At 38.0% G+C, this 17,030-nt stretch overlaps 1 protein-coding gene across 1 annotated transcript in view; it reads left to right on the top strand.

Annotated features, from left to right (window-relative positions):
• The window catches only part of syne1b (spectrin repeat containing, nuclear envelope 1b), a 178,025-nt gene that overhangs the window by 9,175 nt on the left and 151,820 nt on the right, over positions 1-17,030 (top strand). Inside the window, exons 3-5 of the mRNA XM_038299516.1 lie at positions 3,343-3,404; positions 9,469-9,564; positions 12,778-12,861. Of these exons, the coding sequence (XP_038155444.1) occupies positions 3,343-3,404; positions 9,469-9,564; positions 12,778-12,861 (242 nt within the window). The remainder of the gene's footprint in view (positions 1-3,342; positions 3,405-9,468; positions 9,565-12,777; positions 12,862-17,030) is intronic.

Here is a 17,030-nt window from a genome sequence, read left to right as displayed (position 1 = left end):
GGAACTTATGGGACGCAAAGGACGAGAGCTGGAGAGTGGGGTGCAGAATGGCTCACTATAAGGACATTTCTGTCAGAAAGACTTCTTTAAATCTGGTGACAGGTTTTTTCCAGTATCTGCGTGGTAAGTAGCTCTGCAGCGAGCTCCATCGTTGATCTGGGAAGCTTTTCAGGACATAAAATAGGCTAATGGTTTGGTGGTATGTGATCTTTGAATTAACTTAATGCTCAAACATGATCATGTGTGACAGGCATCTTTTTCTGTACGTGTAAGTACGTGGACGTCTGTATGTGTGCAGTATGGCTCACTGGGCATCCCCTGTGCATCAGTGATGAAGCATTAGCCTGTAGGTCAACGCTGTCTTTGTTCTCTCTATAGTGTTCACATTGCTCTCTTAAACACGTGACCACTGTTTCTATATTTCTGAGGTGGGTGTTTAAAAATGGCCACTGTATGCAGCGCAGCGCTAGCCAGCCGGCACGCACGACACAGTGCTCAACATGACAACAGCCCAACAAAAAGCACAGAAATGTGTTTCTTTGTTATAAATGATGCATAATGCATGAGGGGTTGTGATTGAATGTATTAAAAGATCAGAGAGAGGCTGGGGGTGACCTCAGCAGTCACTGAGCACAGGGGATGGGGGGGTTGGGAGATGTGTTGAAAAGCTATTTTCTCAAACTCTCTTTTTTTTTTTTTGAGCCCATGTTTGGAGCGATTGTTGCACTTTTACTGTGAAAATATAGTTGCTCAAGTATGGTGCAGTGTTACTGTAATGCCACGGGTGTCCTGTGAGCAATATGATTCTTATGTGGGAACAGTGATCTTTAAATTAAGATGTAAAACATTAAAACACATTAATCCGATCAGCAGCTTATTAGAAGGGCCCTGTTGATCTGAATGCACTCTGAGAAGTAGAGATGAACAATAATCGCCCTGTCTGTCATTATCTGCCAAAGATTGATCATGATAAGCTTTATGATGATGGTGATAAACTCTGATTGACAAATAGTTAAAATGATTGGCTTGTTTGAATTATTTCACCTGGATAGGACAAATAATCACAATCACAACAACTAAGTTTTATTTTTAAGGGAAAGTCTTTCTGTTTGTGGGTTTCTACCTGTAACTGTCATAGATTTATGGACAAAAATTTGATCATTTTATATAGTAAATACTTTTTATACATTATATATCTGAGGGTGTCATTTAACGTTTCAATGTTTATTACTCAACCAAAAAAGTGCTAAAAAGTTGATATATTCCAATCTCTACCATTGTAGCTGGGACGAAGAACCTATAAACACGGGTTACTGTGGTAAGGTGAAACTATTGCGGCTGAATTTTTACTAACAAACTTGCTATTTTAAAACATGTTCCAAATAATTGTAAGTAAACTAAAATGTGAAATAATATCAGCTGAAAGGTCATAACATAAACAGTGAACACTAACCTGACTCCCCCAAAAGTTTATGTTTTCTACACTTGTTAAAATGATGAAAGTAGAAAGAAATTTCAGAATTTAATTTCTATTTAGTTTCAGTGACATATCCAGAAGTTGCAGGACACAGGCATTAAAGTACTACTGTTACAGACCCCAGATTTAGAGAAGGCATATTAGAGTGGTCCAGTCAAAGTCCAGACCTAAATCAACAAGATTTAGTTGTAGTTTGTAGTTCTTAAAAATGAATCCTGTCCATCTGCTCTGACTGAGCGTTAGCTATTTTGCAGCAGATACTGAACTTTCCTTTTCTGATTTCCAAAGCTCCTTCTGAAGATAATCAGAAAAAATTTGTTCAGAGTCACTAAAGTGCTTCTAAGCTGAACAAGCAGCAGGAATGAAGTAAATGCAATACCACATACAAACAGTAAACATGAAAACAATAAAAACAGAGTATCTGACCTGATCATTTCAGTGCTTCTCTGGGATTATGTGACTCCATATTAAATCTATGCAGAAACAAACAATACAGTGACCATATAACTTTATTGCAGCAACCCACTGCAGCTAGTGAGTAGCACTGCGTTTATATGATTTTATGATTATGATCACAACTTAAGGAGGTTGCAAAATTAATGATTTGCTTACTGGTAATTCAGTGACAATAAATCTGCAACATGCAGCACAGCCCTAAAAGACTTACCTTGAAAATTCAAGATCCATCCATTCGTCTTCTCCTGTCTGGGTGGGGCTGGAGCGTATCTGCAGTCGTGTATGGGTGAAAGGCAGGGGGGCCCCCTGGACAGGTTTCCAGTCTGTCGCAGGGCAACATAGAGACATATACCTAAGTTACATTTAGAGATGCCAATTACGTTTTTTGGACTATGGGAGGATGCCGGAGTACCAGGAGAGAACCCACGCATGCATAGGGAGAACATGCTTACACCACGCAGCAAGACCCTAGTGCTATAAACTGTTTCACCATGCAGCTTCACAATCAAGTTCCATATCTACACTTTCTAAATATGCTACATTAAGAATAATTTTTCTTTCAGTTCACTACTGTGAGGCACATAGTTCTGGTTCATCACATTAAATACCACTTAAATGTTTTGGATTTCTGGTTGCAAATTTAAGGTATGAATAGTTCACAGATGCACTTTGTTTAAAGTCAGTTTAAACCATCATCTATACAATTAAATGGATCAGAGTAGCTTTGCCTCGTCTGTTCCTGTTTGGCTGTGACTCCATCCTGGAGAGAAACATCAGCTGTGCTGCTTCCATCAACACCCTTGTTTATAGATGCTGGAGATCGGCCTGTTTTCCAGTGTGATCCTGTTTCTCTGACCGTGACTAACTGGATGTGCTCTCTTCATCCTCTGACATGGGAGCTGGCTCGGAGCTCGTCTGTCTGGCTGTGTGTTTCCTGGACGGGGCCGCCTTTTACAGCTGCTTTTTGTGTCTCTGCTTCTGTCTCCTTGAACCCCAGTCGGCCTCAGCAGATGGCCGCTCACACTGAGCCTGGTTCTGCTGGAGGTTTCTTCCTGTTAAAAGGGAGTTTTTCCTCTCCACTGTCGCTACAAGCATGCTTAGTGTGAGGGATTGTATTGGAGTCAATGCAATCAACTGGTTTTCCTTAGATAGAAAACTTTGTATCAATTTGACTATATGATCTGGTGAACTGGAAAGTGCCTTGAGATGACATGTGTTGTGAATTTGGCGCTATAGAAATAAACTGAATTGAATTAAATTGAAATTTAACCGGTCAGTTATTTTTTATCTCTGATGTCGGGTGCCCGCTCTATAGGAAAGTCACCTGTTACTGTGTTGAAATAGATCAATCAGATCTTCTTTTGAAGCTTCCACATTTTTAATTTAACTTTCTGTTTTTCATTCTTTAGATGAACAAGAAGCAGTACAGAAGAGAACCTTCACAAAATGGATCAATTCTCATTTAGCAAAGGTAAGTGTGAACTGCTTCCTATAGCACACTGCACTTTTGTCCTATCCTGATCGGAAATCTTGTGAGATGTTAACAACTTTTATCATTTGGAATATTTTGAGAGCTTATCTTTCTTCATTTTGTTTGGAATCCCTTAGATTATTCATTTAAGTATGATTACAGTAATAACCCTAATTTCCTAATTGTTAAAATCAAATCAGGTTCAGTGGAACCCGATGTTTGTTATCAAAGCTTGGTGAAGTGAAAATAAAAAAAAATGATCCAGGACAATATTCCTACTGAAGGGTTTTGGCATGAAATGGCAAAGCCCATTTGTTCAGCTTTCAAGATTCTCTCAAGGGCGATTTAAACTGACAAAAGCCTGCATACATCTAGTGGAGTGTGTTTGTGCAGACATGTGGGGTATTTATTGGAATTATTCAGAGAGTGGTTTGTGTTTGTGCTGTATGAATCTGTATTGGAGTGGGCAGATATTTGCAGTAGCGTTCGTGCTCATCGTGCCTGTGTGTGTGTGTGTTTGTGGCGTTCATTGGCAGGGACAGTAATGTGGTGTCCAGATGGACAACAAGAGGGTGAGGACAGTTCCCTGTAGGCAGTCGTCTGCTTCTGAGTTTCGTGCTTCTAAATTAACAGGCTCTCTGTTCGCAGCCAAAACACATGCTTATATGTTTTGTTATCAATAGTTAGATTAGATGCAGTATTGTCTTGCAGAGCATTGAAAATACAAATCCTAGAATCATCTCCTGGTGAGTTGATAATCAGTTATGTTATGTAGAGTTACAGTGCTGGGATACACGCTGCTGCTGGTCCGTTCTCCATTATTTATACGCTACGATTTAGCTCACTAACTGCATACTAATAGAGGTAATGTAATATAGGCTAACTGATGAGGGGGTTTGGGGTTAGGTCCATGCAGCAGATGTCTCCTGAGTTTCTGCCTGACAGGACATTAGTAGTGACAGTTTTTGTATAATGTGAAATGTTAACAGTTTAGGATGAAACGGGTTTTTGTAGACCTTTTTTTTTCTTTTTTAACAGAAAATGGACTTTATCTGAGTTACTTCCTACAGCTGTTATGCTTTGCCTTTAGCCTTTGTGTCCACTTCCTGCAGTATTCGATAAAGCAGCACTTTTTTCCAGGGAGTTTCATGTTTTTTTTCCACAGACATGGGTATCATGTGACTGAGAAAATCAGGTTTCCAGGTTGGGAATTTTCTTCACTGGACTATTTTTGTGCAGATACAGTATTTATAGCTCTTAGACTTGTCCACATTTTGTCACATCAGAGTTACAAACCCAGGTTATCAGGTCTTTGTGAGCCAACCTAAAATAGAATATAATTTTCAAACTTTTTCGAAATTTTATTCGATGTTGATATTTTTAATCCCTGATTTTAAGTGTGATGGATTAAAATTTTTCCACTAAAGCAGAAAAGAAACCCTCTGTTATATTTAGCATAGGTAAATGGTTTTATGTGTTATGTTTTTCAGATGAAATTACAAAACTTCTGTTGTCTGTTGTTAATCAGAAAAATTACCTTCAGAGTATAGAATAAGAGATGGCTTTAATAACAATGTGTGGTGTAGTCGACTAGTAAGACATGCACAGCATCCCTCCCAATAAGAAGCTCCTCCTCTAATTCAGGCTCATCCAAAATATTCCTACCTACTCCTGCCTCTCTATGAGGATTGCTTTATAAGTACATTTCTTTCCTCTTTAGGCTGCTTTTGCCCTGGTTCATGCAAGAGAACTGCAGTGGGGGGAAAAAACAGCTCCAGAAAAAACCCTGGATCTAGAGGGTTATGTTGTAAAAACTAGGGATGGACGATATTAGGATTTTGGCCGATATCCGATATGCCGATATTTTAAAACTCATGTAGCCGATAACCGATACCGATGTTAAAGCTGGACAAAAATAAGTAGTCATTGAAAATAGCAGTTTTGTTATCCATTTCTAACACTTTGAAAAATAATATACTCAAATATATTTTCATATGCTGATATCAAATTGATTTTTAAAAACGCGGTATCGATCTATTTTACTTTCAAAATCTCGTGAAATTTCATCGTTCTGTTACAAACTCTCGTGATATTTTGCAAATTCTTGTGAGATTTTGTTAGTAAAATAGATCGATACCGCGTCAATATATCAACATATAAAAATATGGCAACATTTCGTGAATTTTCGGGGGATTTCGTAGCATAACGATGACATATAGCAATATTTCATTGGTAAAAGAGATTGATATGGTGTTTTTAAATGGCAATATATCAGCATATGAAGATATTGTGATATTTTAATGTATCAATGTTTTTTCCCTCGTCTTTAGAAGTTTTTAAGTCTGTAAAAAAGAAGTTTTTGAGGAAGAAGAAGAAGTAGTATTTATTTTTTTATTTTTTTTAGACTTTAGAAACTCAGAAGCTGATCAAATATCGGGTTAAGTATCGGTGGGGTGGCCGATGTCCGATATTCAGTTTTAAGGCCGATACAGGCTGATACCGATAGGGGGCCGATTATATCGCATCCCTAGTAAAAACACATGCATTGACTTTTGTAAACTTCTGAACATTATATCTGATGGCCTTTTCTCAACAATGGCTGCATTCTTGTAATTGTTTCTTTATCTAGGTTCATACAACACCCAACTAAAAGCACAGTAGTCTGTTCAACAGACTAGAGCAGCATTTCTTCAGATTAACGTGACCTCTACACTGTTTTGCACTGTATGAAGTGATGTCAGCCTCTTTGGATGATGGATTCGGTGGTGCTCCTTGCTCAGTTTGAAAGATTGAGATATGGTTTTATAGGCTAATGTTGATAACTTCTCATTGGCTTTTTTTCTGACTTCTCTGAGGAGTTTCCTAATTTCCTGTAGAACAAGATCTTTTTCACTTTTTTTTAGCTTTTCTTTTTTGCCGTTCCAGCTGTAGGGCAGTGTTTCCCACCCTTTTCTGACTTTTGTACCCCTTTGGACTTTTTTTTTCTTACCATGAGTACCGTACCCATTTCAGTCAAAGTATTGATGTACAATAATTTATTAGAAAATAAAAACAATTTTACTTAATCTTTTAATTTGAGCATTTAGATCTTAGGCATTTTATGACTTAGACAACGTTTATTGTCATTTTGTATACACATTGTATACAATTCAAAATTTTGTTTTTTACAGCTTTCAGACAATAAATGAGCACCAGCTTAGCAGTGAAATGAACATTTCCATTTCATTATACTTTCCATCTCAAATAAAAAAAACTACATAAATATGTTGCCTAGAAGTTAGTAAGGAATAGTCAAAATAAATACAAAATAAAATCATATTCTAAACCTTTATTTATAGTCCCCTATAATCACATTTAAACTTGATGAATTGGGAACAAAATACAGAACAGAAATTATATTCAGACTGACTTAATTAGTTTTACTCTGTTTCTATCACGGCGCTTGAGCTGCTTTGATGAGCTCCGGTAGCTCAGTGTGAAAAAAACAGCTGATCCCAGGCTGTTCTCTACATCCAGTCTGTTCCTCTGCTTGGTTTTGATGTGTCAAAGCTGAAGGTGAATTCAAAGAAAGACTTATTACTTACTTGTTTAATTTTTCAACTGGGTCCTCAGAAAGCAAAATAGATCCCAGCCCTATTTAATTTTACTACCTAAAGAAATAAAAAAATTTCGTGTGTCACTTGCAATGTACCAGTTGACCACTAGGGGTACGCGTACCCTTGGTTAGGAAACACTGCTGTAGGGTACAGCGTTACTAGTCCCAGCGGATTTCAATAAGTCTTCTTCAGTTATTAAAATCCCGTTACCCTGGGATCATTGCATATTAGACACTATTATTGAAAGCTAGCATTAGGTAGCTTTACCTTTCCTCCACATTTCCTCGTGTCTTGGTTCAATAATAATAATAATAATTGAACTTTATTGATCTCATTGGAGATATTTACCTCTGCATTTAACTAGGGGTGTGGGAAATAATCGTTTTGGCGATATATCGTGATATTCTGCTGCCCAATATAATATCAATCTTTCACTTCTTAGTATCGATAAAAAAAAAAAAAAATGGTTACATAAAACATTGATGGGAAAATGGGCTACCTCTGCACCACCACTCTGGCAGAAAGCGCTGTGGAGCCCTTTAACTGTGCGTGCAGCACCAAATCTGTATTTCAGGCAGTCACAGTTGAAGAAAACCCCAAACAACATGGACAATAATACCTAATCAATATTTTCTGATGAAAATATACAGCACTTGCTGTTTTATCTCATCATTTGATTTTGACAGCTGGGGAAAATATGGCAATATATAGTGATACTGCAATGTCTTGATAATATCGTATCGTGACCCAAGTATCGCGACATGTATCGAATCGCAACACTCATGCCAATACTCACCTCTACATTTAACCCAACCCCTTGGAGAGCAGTGGGCTGCTATTGTGTGGCCCCCAGGGAGCAGTGTGGAGTTAAGGGTCTTGCTCAGAGACCCAGAGTGGCAGTCTGTGGGAGTGGGGATCGAACACAGAACCTCAGGATTCCAAGCTCCATCCCCTAACCACGATTCCACTTGTCTTTCCTGTTTCTCTCCTCACTAAAGGGCTGGTTATCCTCCTGCAGCATCGTGTCGCAGTGAGCTTGTCGCAGATATTTTTGATTTATGCCCAATATTGAAGCGTGGTCTATGCTATGTTATTCTACGCCACAACGCAGGAGGGACAGTCACGAACTAGCTGTGGGTCTAGATACGGCCGAGGCGGTGAGGAAGTGGGGGAAGTTTGTGTGACAACAGATGGACATGAAGGCGAAAAAGAGCGTTCTCGCGTACCTTGCTCTTCCAGCTGGTCCATCTTCACTAGTCGTTTTCCACAATGGCGGTCATACAAACAAAACAAGCCAGTAAGGAACCAAGGAAATATGGATAGACTAGAGCGGATGTAGATTTGAGCAATCAGAGGCCTCCTGTCTGCGGTCGCCTACAATTTTGGAGAGGTGCAGACTTTCCCCTTCCGCAGACACTGGGGAGGCAGACGACCTGGTTTCTGAGTATTAATCAGCCTTTTTCCGTGTCTGCATAACGCCTTCCTTAAGCTCTCTAAGTCTAAAAACATTGATAAACACAGACTGAGTTGTTACTTTTGTGTTGTTTGTCCTTAAAAATCACACCATGTCAGAGTACCACCTAGCTATCCTGAACCCCCTTTTAGATTTTACCCAATTGCCATGGAAAATGCATCATGTTAAACTGACCTAACCCGACCCTAATAAATCAGGCCCAAATGGAGCATATAAAAGCTCTGAGCTTCACAGAGCAGTTATATTTCTACAGGTCACATGTATGTGGGCTGTATTTATGTCAGATCACTGAGGAAAGTTCTCGCTCTTGATATTATTTGGACATATTTGGCAAGATAACAATCAGCCAGATGGTTATACCTGAGTAGGTCTGCTTCTTTGAATACATTTACATGGCGTTGTATGTGCAGATATTACCGGAAAGTTTGAGGGTCCCAAGAAAAAAAAGCAGCTCATTGTAAAGGACTCCAGACCGCTTTGCCCCAAACAGGCAGCCAATTGTAATTCTGTCATGGAGTGTGCCGAGTTGTGAAATGGCCTGAATAACCTGCCAAAAAAAGTATTCCCACGGGCAGTTTTCCCTTTAATTAAATACTGTCTCTAAGAACAAATTTTTTATTTTATTTTTTTGGGACATAAGATTTTTATGTCACTTTTAGGTAAGGTTGGGGGACACATTAAATGTGTAAATAAGGTGATCTGAGGAGACTCGGTCCTGTTAGGGTTAAATGAATGCCATAGCCTCAGGACTGGGCACCACGCCACTGCTGGGAAAGAAAAGCACCATCTTTTCAGCTGCAGGGAGCCTCAGCGGCTGCTGCTAACAAGTCTGTTTCTCACCAGCAGCATTTGGTTCCTGTTCATCCCTGGTAATGGGCTAGAATGCAAATCCTTTACCCCAGTGTACAAGCATTTCTTTTCAGCTCTTAGCGTCAGTGAACTCTTAAACATCCTAACTGTTTATATATTGTTTGTTCTCTCTTCTCTCTGCCAGCATAAACCACCTCTGGAGGTAAATGATCTTTTTGAGGACATCAAAGATGGGGTGAAGCTGCTGGCGCTGTTGGAAGTCCTGTCTGGCCAAAGACTGGTAAACACTTTATTTTTCTAGTGTAGAAGTCAATAAGAAATTATTTTATATAGACTGAAATATTTCTTTCAACTGTGTATCGTCAAATATGTATGTATTGTTATAAATCTTTAAATTAAGGTCATTCTAGCTTAATATTACAATAATATTAAATGGTGTAAAACCTAAATTCAATTTAGTTTCAATTCAGTTTATTTCTATAGCGCCAAATTCACAACACATGTCATCTCAAGGCACTTTACAGTTCAACCAGATCATCCAGTCAGATTGATTCAAAGTTTTCTATCTAAGGAAAACCAGCTGATTGCATCGACTCATTGACTCTTCAGCAATCCCTCACACTAAGCATGCTTGTAGCGACAGTGGAGAGGAAAAACTCCCTTTTAACAGGAAGAAACCTCCTGCAGAACCAGGCTCAGTGTGAGCGGCCATCTGCTGAGGCCGACTGGGGTTCAAGGAGACAGAAGCAGACATAGAAAAAGAAGCATAGATACAAAAAGCAGCTGCAAAAGGCGGCCCCGTCTAGAAATTCTGATAGACAACGTGGATTCAAATGTGGATTCAAATGTTTTTTCATTCTTTAGTTTATACTAATAAGGAAACAGAAAGTGATAGAGACCAGTAATAATTTCCACACAGCTATTAAACTGTAACTTTATAGCTGTTACTGATGACTGTATAAAGTTAGCATTTTTTTTATTATTAGGAACAGAGTTGAAGACACAATTCTACGCTTTTAGACTGGATTTTGTATCATTTATTAGTTTTAATATAAAAACAGAACATATTCAACACATTTTTACCTTCTTTTTAGGAGATCCAAATGTTGCCAACATTTCCAAAGTCAGGATGTTTTAGATAGATGTAGAAACCTCTGATGGAATTAAAATCAGCTTTGGTGGCGCAGTGGTTAGTGTGCACTACCCATGTACAGAGGCCTTAGTCCTCAACGCGGCCAACCCGGGTTTGATTCCAGCCTGTGGTCCTTTGCCGCATTTATCTCCCCTTCTCTCATACCTCCTTTCCTGTCAGTCTACTGTCAGAAAAACGAGCCACCAGAGGCATAAAAACTGCCTTCCTGTTAGCTGCAGAGATCGCATCCTGTCTATTAGTTTAATTGAAATGCAGATATGCGTCGCTCTGTGTTTCCCATCTTAATTTAAAACACTCACTGATCCTGAGTCTAACAGTCTGCTTACTTTAGTACCAGCAGCCAGACCAAAGAGGGTTGTTGTCACATTTAGTAGTCCCTAATAGATTGAATGTTTAGTTCTGCCAGTCAGCTCACTATTGAGGTTGATCAAGTTAAAAATCAGACATTTCTTTTGAGGCTTTTAATGAGTCAGACGTCCAGGTATGATTGCTCTTCTAACTAACTCAAAATGTAAACAATGATTCAACGTTTTCTGTGTTTTGTTCAAAGTTGCTATAGAAAAAAAGTAGTTCTGATCCTCTGCTGTGAGAGGCTCTTACCACAAGACATCTAATCTTACTTTTCATCTTTCTGACAGAAAGAAAACACACCCCCAGAGACACGATTGCACGCTAACAGTTTGAAGCAAATTTCTAGACATTCACACTTTTTTTAATCCAAACTCCCATTGTTATCTGTGAATCTATGGGGAGGCTTAGGGGTTTATTTTTATGTGACTTTGTGGACGCTTCGCCACACAGTATTACCAGTGTTACAAATCCTATGAGACACTTTGGAAGCTGTAAAAAATAATCGTTTCCTTTGTGACAGGATCTATTTTTTTGTGTTGCTTGATCCTTGCTAACAGTTTTTTCTGCAAGCAAGGGTTAAAAACACTAGGCTTGTCTTTTTTGAAGAAACTACATTTCTGTTTTTATACCAAGCCTTAATGCCTCTTTTTTTCCTACTCATGGTTTGTGTGAATATTGTGAATATTTTTTTATTTATGTATTTTTAAAACAAAGGCCATCAGGAGTTATATTCAATATTCAATAACTCAGTGCAATATTTATTTATTGATGTTACTTCTTCAATAATCTACTTTTTTAAGTGTTTTGGACTATGGTGATGTTGTCTACATGCATGCTGCCTCTAGTACTCTCCACCTGTTAGATTCTGTGTACCATAGTGCTTTGCGCTTCTTAACTAACTCCTATTCCCGTACTCATCATTGTACGCTGTATGAACTGGTAGGCTGGCCGTCACTAAGTCCACGTAGACAACTTCATTTGTATATTTTTCTATACAAGGCCATGTTGGGTAAACTGCCGGCATATTTATGCAATCTCCTCAAGCTAAATTCCAGCCATTTTCATCTCCGTTCCACCAGGTGGCGCTCTTACCAGGTTTCAATGGTTTTTACTGAGCTGGGGAAGAAATCCTTCTCTTACTTTGCTCCATGGTCCTGGAATAATTTGCCAAACTTGCTCCATTTAAATGATCTAGTCCCATTGAATGAATTTAAGGCCATGTTAAAATGTCATGTTATTCAAAAATGTAACTGCCCTATGTGACCTGTCTTTTCCTCTATGTGAGATTTTGTCTATGTTGTATTTCTGTTTGTATTTTAACTGGTGTGCTGTCTTGGCTAGGTCTCCCTCGAAAAAGAGATTTCAATCTCAAGGCACTTCCTGGATAAATAAAGGTTAAATAAAAAATAAAAATAACTCAGTGCAAAATATATATGTATATATATACTCTTTACCCTGTGTATAACTAGCTCTTACTTATAGAAAAAAAATTTATTTTGCAGGAATAAGGTCTTAGTTCTGTTACACTGGTAGCCAAGTAATCAACATTTTGTTGTTAAGATTCACCTTGTGTTTTTTTGTGCAATGACAATAAAGGAAGTCGAAGTCAAGTTAGCTAATGTTTAGAATAGTATGCTAAAATACATGTATAACTCATTTCTATGGACTTCTAAGTATTGTTTGCTGACAATGGTGTGTTCTTATGAGTTATTTTAGATAAAAATAGACTTGCTAAGACCAATTCCCTTATGTCATGACGAGCTACTATGTGCCAATTATACTGTATGAAATCCATAAATAGCCAGCTCGATTTACTTTATCTCTCAGGCATTAGTAGAAAAATGTCCCAAGTATTGCAAAACTGAACTGTCTGTATGAAGCGTACATTTGAAACTTACTGTATAACAGAAACATAGTGAACCAACTAAAGCATTTTTTTTGTGTGTGGTTTGCTTATTTTTCTCATATTTCTTTCCTCCTGGTGTTCAGCCCTGTGAGCAAGGCCGACAGCTGAAAAGGATACACTGGGTTTCCAACATCGGTACTGCGCTCAAATTCCTCGAAGGCAGAAAGGTGAGCATGAAATCATAATAAACATTCAATTTTTTTTTTGCTCTGTACTTTTTGATAAAATAGAAAGTTTTATCTGGAAAAAAAGAATAAGTATTTCTGCTTAGAAACCTAAGGTAATAGCAATAAATGCCCAGCACTCATTTATGCTCTTTGTTGGAGGCTAGACAAATTAGGCCATTTTCTTTATCTGCTAATAAAACTAAACATACACTAATTAATGCTTTTGCCTCCCTAACATCTAGTTTTCTAAATCAGAAGAGATCTACCTCCTTTAATGTTTATCCTGACAGCTCTTTTGAATCCCTAATATTATAAGTCATTTATTAATGTTAAGGGTTTATTCAGTACCTAAACATTCAGAACCAGAATCAATAATACTTTAATAATCCCAGAGGGAAATTACTTAACAGATCAGATTCGAACCCAGGTCAGCCCCGTCGAGGGTTAAGGCCTCTGTAGATGGATCGTGTGCGCTAACCAGCGCACCACCAAAGCACAACATTGCAGGAGTCTTTGCAGTAAACTATTTTGCTGAATTTACTTTGGGTCGGAAGTGCCTGCACTGTTCTCCGGATGTGACGTCAAGCGCATTCATGTTAAGTGAGTGCGCTTGACGTCACATCCGGAGATAGGATATTGAAGATGGATTATGTGGATATTCTGAACTGACCGGCATCAGACTCAACTCAGACATTGATGGAAACTAGGGCTAAAACGATTAATCGTGATTAATTGAAGTAATCGTCAACTAATTTTGTAATCGATTAATTGTTAGCTGACAGAGCAACCCACCTTGAGCAGCAGTTATACCAAAATTGTAAAAACAAATGTTAACAATTTGCATTTAAAGTAAAAAAAAGAAAGTTTTTGTTTGTCAATATGGTCTATCCAAAACTCCTCAACTGGAAAAGTTTTAGTTTCACCATGTTTAATTTAGTAAAAAGTCTTCTTTAAGGAACCTTAGGCTTAATTAATTGAATAATCGATTTGCAAAGTAATCGCTAGTTGCAGCCCTAATGGCAACACCACACAAGGTAAAATAGTAAAACAAAAAAACTTGTCAAGTACGACTCCGCTATGAGAACGAGCAGAAGAGTGCTGCAGTTTTATGTTTTGACCACAGGTGGCAGTATCATTAGAAAACTCCACCATGTCTCTATAAGTTGCTTATTTTGGTATTGATCAAAATTTTGGGCAGATTGATGATGTGAAGTTTGCCTCTAACTTCTACCTTGCAGGGACACTTTGAACTGGATCCAATTTTTATAGGAACTGTTATCTAATAGGATGTAAAAATAACATTTAAAGTATTTTATTCCAGCCTTTCTTACATGAGCAGTTAAAAAAAACACTGATATATGAGATGCAGACTTTAGCATCTTAACCTGGCTAAATCAATCACTCAAGATTTTCTTCAATTAATATTATGTTTCTAATTTTATTTTGTTTTTCCTTGGCACTTACCACAAGCACCACCTTCCCTGATCTAGATCTAGAAGGCTTGTTTTTCCATGCTCCACTGTTTTACTGTTACTCTTTTGTGGAAAAATGCTTACTTCTACTGGCATGCATTGATCTTTGCCCCAGCTGCAGCTCTCTCTTCTCCTAAGTGGTGGTAAACCCAATTCAAGTGTAAATCCCTTCATTTTCCCACATTGGGGATTTTCACTCTTTGCATTTAACCCATTCCATTGGGGAGCAGTGGGCTGCCATTGTGTGGCGCCTGGGGAGCAGTGTGGGGTAAAGGGTTTGTTCAGGGACCCAGAGTGGAGGCTGTGAGGCTGTGGAACCGGGTACTTGCAAACTTCTCAGAGGACGTACACACTGCTCTAACCACTAGGCCAACACTACTGCACCTAAAGGGCCCCACTATGAAAGTCAGTCTTGTAAAATGGCCTAAAGGAAGCCTTTTCAGGTTGAAAATAGCATTTAATTCAATTGTGATTATATTGTACTTAAAGTCAATTGTCCCATCCTTACATCTTGATGTAACTAGTATTAGGCAAAGAGGACTTTTTGTGTTTTTTGTAGAAATAGGTGATCCTGTGTAGCTCTTGTCACGACAGACACGGATCGGTTTCTCTTTAACTGGCATTTATTTCGTCTTTTCTCTCATGTCGTTCAACATGAAACTCCATTTAGGTTCTTTATGACGTTCATACTTTTATGCCGTGAGAACTGTACAGACACAAATAGACATATATCAGCTCAAACCGAGTGTACAAGTACAAATAAGAGCAGGATGCTGCGCTGCATAAGTATAAACAGATTTATCAATAAAACAAATAATAATACCTCATTAGCCGCTTGTCATGAAGAGAGGTTCTTTACACGCTTGCATCAGACTTTGTAATCTAGCTTCATAGTGTAGCATCTATTAATTTTAATGTAGTAGTACACAAGTATGAACATTGGTTCCTGGCTAAACATAACAGTGCAGAAAAGAGCAAACTTATTAAATAAATTATAAAATTAACCCGTATTTTATCTTATAACATGCCATGAATTTACTCATTTAAAGTTGTTACCTAAACAACAACATAAATTATGAATGATTAATTTTAACAAGAATTCAACAGCACTTACATCCTGAGTTAAACCTTAGTTAAACTAAGGTTTAACTAAGTCGCAGGTGGGAAAACCCAAAGAGTTAAACCTTAGATAAACTAAGGTTTAACTATTTGTCTTTTCCTACCTGCAACTTTAGGTCCATCTAAATTTAGCTCTACCTAAATTTAGTCCCGATTGGGTCAGAGTGAAAGCACAATCCGACTAATGTGCACCGATCTAGTGTGGCTGAAGAGGAGGTCGAGTTTTGCCTCCGGGCGAATTCTGGTGCTCACTAGTTGATATCTGAAAAGAACCGCTCTCTGATGCGACCCAACTGCAAGGCAAACTCAACAAGTTTGAGCTAAAAGGGATCCCGTAATCTCCTTAACAGTGCATTGTAGGCTGGCTGGGAAATATTCACAACAGAAAAAAAGAGGAGAGATGGAAACTTGATGTGGACAGACTAAGGCCTCAAAAGAAAAACGGTGTCTGATAGAATTCTGGTCAGAAGATTTTTATCACGAAGCAATTATCCAGCAGAGAAACGCCCACATAGATCCTATTTTCTACCAAAAGCTTTGAGAAAAAACTGCTGTGAAAGCAACGGTACTAACTGAAAAATGAAACCATGTATCATTTCAACATTTAGAGCCGCACTACGGTGCACACTAACCATCTTGTTAATCCAGCTTGATTAACAATGGATCAAAGTTTGCTGCACTTTCTTCAGCCACCCGATTTCTGGTGAAAGTCTCGTTCTCTGTCACTGTTTCCCAGCCTAGCAAATTAATAGGATCCAAAAATAACGTTATATATCAAACTTCGCCATGCCCCACATTTTACTAATATGAAGAATCACTAGTTTTCAGCCTTTCCTCCACACTAACAATGGCCACAACAAAAACCATGGCTTAAAAAAGTGTAGAACACCCGATGCTGTTGTAGGTGACATGGTGGCAATCATATCCTAAAGGCTTCCCAAAAGTTTCACTAAGTTGAATATATGCAAAGTATAGAAATAAACTATTGGGGTTAGGGATGCACGATATTGGGATTTTGGCCGATATCCGATGTGCCGATATTTTAAAACTCATGTAGCCGATAACCGATATGATACCCATGTTAAAGCTGGACAAAAATAAGTAGTCATTGAAAATAGCAGTATTGTTATCCATTTCTGACACTTTGAAAAATAATATACTCAAATATATTTTCATATGCTGATATCAAATAGATTTTTAAAAACGCGGTATCGATCTATTTTACTTTCAAAATCTTGTGAAATTTCATCGTTCTGTTACAAACTCTCGTGATATTTTGCAAATTCTTGTGACATTGTGTTAGTAAAATAGATCGATACCGCGTCAATATATCAACATATAAAAATATGGCAACATTTCGTGAATTTTCGGGGGATTTCGTAGCATAACGATGACATATAGCAATATTTCATTAGTAAAAGAGATTGATATGGTGTTTTTAAATGGCAATATATCAGCATATGAAGATATTGGGATATTTTAATGTATCAATATTTTTTCCCTCATCTTTATAAGTTTTTAAGTCTGTAAAAAAGAAGTTTTTGAGGAAGAAGTAGTAGTGTTTTTTTTTTTTTTTTT

Source organism: Cyprinodon tularosa, unplaced genomic scaffold (genome assembly GCF_016077235.1).
Source record: "Cyprinodon tularosa strain WSP-4 unplaced genomic scaffold, ASM1607723v1 ctg430, whole genome shotgun sequence".
Classification (NCBI taxonomy): Eukaryota; Metazoa; Chordata; class Actinopteri; order Cyprinodontiformes; family Cyprinodontidae; genus Cyprinodon; species Cyprinodon tularosa.
This window is presented reverse-complemented; position numbering and strand designations above follow the sequence as displayed.